This window comes from Rhagoletis pomonella, unplaced genomic scaffold (genome assembly GCF_013731165.1).
Source record: "Rhagoletis pomonella isolate Grant_MI unplaced genomic scaffold, Rhpom_1.0 Rhpom_scaffold_15068, whole genome shotgun sequence".
Taxonomy (NCBI): domain Eukaryota; kingdom Metazoa; phylum Arthropoda; class Insecta; order Diptera; family Tephritidae; genus Rhagoletis; species Rhagoletis pomonella.
The window spans coordinates 1-3,725 of NW_023473594.1; the positions used below are offsets into that span (position 1 = coordinate 1).

General features: G+C 53.6%; 1 protein-coding gene across 1 annotated transcript; it reads left to right on the forward strand.

Moving 5' to 3' along the window:
* The first annotated feature begins 2,491 nt into the window (after positions 1 to 2,491).
* Positions 2,492 to 3,061, forward strand: LOC118757181. Its single transcript, XM_036491917.1, has one exon. The coding sequence runs from the start codon at positions 2,492 to 2,494 to the stop codon at positions 3,059 to 3,061; it is 570 nt and encodes a 189-aa protein (XP_036347810.1).
* The last annotated feature ends 664 nt before the right edge of the window (positions 3,062 to 3,725 follow it).

Genomic DNA, 3,725 nt, shown 5'->3' on the forward strand with positions numbered 1-3,725 from the left:
TGGTCGCTACTACATCAATGTGAGCGTAGAAGGTATGAGCGTACGGGCACTATTGGACACCGGCGCAACGCTCACCTACATTGACGAGTCCATACGTCAACACCTGGAAGAGAGGAAAATCCAGCATCGACCCAATCACCGAAATGTACAACTGGCCGATCAAACATGCGTCTCCAGCTTGTACACTTATCCAGTAAGGATAATGTACAACAAGCGAGCCACAACCACCCTGGCTTCGGCACTCCCAAATCTTGCCGAACGCATGATCCTGGGGATGGATTTCCTTAGGGACAGAGAGGCCATCCTTACCCTGGACGGACAACCACTGCCCGCACCCACCCCGCGAACAACGGATGCACCCGCCCAGCTATACACATTAACCGAGAGAGAACATCTGAACGGAGAACAGAATAAGCAGCTGGCCGAATTCCTGGCACACCACCAGCAGACCTTCAGTGGGATTAACGGACCAAGCACCGCCGCTGAGCATGTGATCACCCTTAAGCATAACCGGCCGCTGAAACAGCGTTACTACCCCCGCAATCCAGCCATGCAACAGGTGATCAATGCTGAAGTCGATGAGTTACTGGCGGCTAAGCGGATCGAACCATCAAAGAGCGCGTACAGCTCGCCGATCGTCCTGGTTCGTAAGAAGCAAGGAAGTTGGAGGATGTGCATAGACTACCGCCAGCTCAACGCCGCCAGCGAACAAGACGCATACCCGCTGCCCCAGATTGGAGCGATCCTCGACCAGCTCAGAGAAGCGAAGTACATATCCACGATTGATTTGAAGAATGGGTACTGGCAGATACCCCTAGCCAAAGGATCACGGCCGTACACCGCCTTCACCGTCCCAGGGAGAGGGCTGTTCCAGTGGAGAGTCATGCCGTTCGGGTTACACTCCGCGCCAGCGACATTCCAGCGCGCTCTCGACGCGATCCTCGGCCCCGAGCTACAGCCCAGCCGAAAGTATTCGCGTATCTAGACGACATAATCATCCTGGGAGACACCTTCGAGGAACATATGAGCAATCTACGCGAAGTGTTCGAGCGACTCCAAAGGAAGAGGATGCAGGTGAACATCGACAAATGTAGCTTTGTGCAACAGAGGCTCCACTACCTCGGCCACATTGTTAGTTCAGAGGGGATACACACTGATCCTGCAAAAATATCTGCCGTACGAGAGATGCCAGCGCCTCAGAATATCCGAGAGCTTCGTCGATTCCTCGGTCTTGCATCATGGTACCGTCGCTTCGTCGCCGATTTTTCCACAGTTGCGGCACCACTCAACCAATTACTGAAGAAAGGCCAGACTTGGGTATGGGACGCACCGCAAGCAAACGCGTTCCTGGCATTAAAACAAAAGCTGACGACCGCGCCAGTACTCTGCTGCCCCGACTTCAACCGCCCCTTCTTCCTCCAGACCGACGCCAGCGGAGAAGGACTCGGAGTGGTCCTGTTTCAACGCCACTCCGACCACGAGAGAGTCGTAGCGTATGCCAGCCACCGAACAAGAGTGCCTCGCCGTGCTGTGGGGAATCCGCAAGATGAGACCGTACCTGGAAGGATACCACTTCACGGTAATTACCGACCATCACTCATTGAAGTGGCTACACTCGCTGCAGAACCCATCCGGACGACTGGCGAGATGGGCGCTCGAACTCCAACAGTACAATTTTGACATCGAATATCGAAAGGGAGCGCTGAACGTAGTAGCAGACGCACTCTCACGATGTCCCCTGGCAACAACCGATGATGGAACAGACACACTCTACACCGTGGAAATCAGCACCAGCGATTGGTACGAAAGAAAACTAAAGACAGTACAGCAACAGCCTAGCCGCCACCCGGACTACCAAATCGTCGACAATAGATTGTTCCGCCATATCGCGCCGCGCAACAAGCTCTCCCGTGCGCCTCAATGGAAGCTCTGCATCCCCACCAGTCGCAGACCAGATATCCTGCAAGAGGTACATGACGCCGCGGCAGCCGGACACCTAGGCGTCAAGAAAACTCTCAAACGAGCACAGCAGAACTACTACTGGCCTGGGATGTACCGTGACGTACTCAAGCACGTACGAAGGTGCCTGTCCTGCGCCGAGTACAAGGTGGAACAAAGACGACCAGCAGGATTAATGGCCACCATGCAGTGCTCGCAACCATGGGAAATCGTCACGGCCGACTTCGTAGGACCACTTCCACGCTCCAAACAAGGAAACACGTGCCTCCTCGTCCTGGTCGACAAATTTTCTAAATGGGTTGAGTTAGTTCCCGTTCGCCAAGCCACCACCGCCAACGTCATCAAGGCACTCCGGGAGAGAATCATTTACCGGTTTGGCTGCCCAGCCATCTTTCTCAGCGACAACGGAAAGCAGTTTGTGGGTAAAGCCCTAGCGGAATTTCTCAGCGAGCACCGCATAGAGCACAAATTCACCGCAGCCTACGCTCCTCATGAAAACCCGACCGAACGAACCAATCGGGTAGTTAAAACCATGATAGCACAACGTTCAAGGACAGATCATCGTACCTGGGATCAGGAGCTTTCCCAGATCGCCTTTGCCATCAATACGGCCCGGCACGAATCAACGCGAGCATCCGCCGCGGAGATCAACTTCGGACGCAATCCAGCGGCGCCACGGCAGATGCGCACCGAAGGGGCAGTACCCGAGGAACATCCCATGGCATCCCCAGCCATCACCGAGCTATGGGCAGAGATAAAGGGGCACCTCGCCGCGGCGGCCAAACAGCAAAAACGGTACTACGACCTACGCAGACGGCCGTGGAAACCTAGAGTAGGAGAGAAGGTGATGAAGCGAGATCACCCCCTCTCCTCGGCTGCCGACAACTATGCTAGGAAGCTCGCGCCGAAATTCTCAGGCCCATATACGATCACCAAATACATCTCCTCCAACACGGTGACACTCGTAAACCCCGAGCGGCCCGACAAACAACTAACGCACCGGGCGAACCTCTTGGCGCAATCGTGGAAGCGCCCGCCAACAACGAGCGATCACCCAGCCCCGCCGGGCCACGAGCACCCGAATGCGAACCCAGCATCGTAGGCACGGAAACAGGCGGACCGTCAAACAATGGGGACACCGCCGAAAATAGCTACACCCCCGGCGAAGAAGTTAACCCCCCGGACGCGCGTGACCACGCGCTAGCACTGCTCGACGAGGAAATAAAAGACTTCGTCGATAACTTCCGACTGAAACGGCCAAAAGTCACAAATAGGACGCGGTGGATGGTCAAATATAAAAACCGAACTGTCCTTGTGTCACGCCACGGCCCTGATCGCGCCAGCGTAAGGTATCGCGGACTGCGGTACAACGTAACATTCTGCGACTGAGCAAGAACCTCCAGGATAAACTATACATTCCGTAGAAATCATGATTTTGTTAATAAAAAAAAAAAATAAAATAAAAATAAATGAAATGAAATATACAATAGAGATAATAATAATAAGTTCAATCATGTTTAATATCCATACCTACTACACTTATACTCATAAACATACACATAGATAGCTTAGGAATAGCATACCATGTAAGAGCCTTTTGTTAAATAAAGCAATATTACAAACGGGACGCACACACACCGGCCGAGCCACCGTACGCCGCACGGTGGTAAATTATACCTAGGCTCTGCCTAAAGGTAGTGAGGGTCCATAGGACCTAAACTCTAGAATGCCGCAACCTTTCGTCCGCCAAAGTAGGGGGGGGGGGG

Bases quoted from the DNA above. Each gene is read 5' to 3' on its own strand.
- LOC118757181 (XM_036491917.1), top strand. From the start codon at position 2,492: ATGATAGCACAACGTTCAAGGACAGATCATCGTACCTGGGATCAGGAG.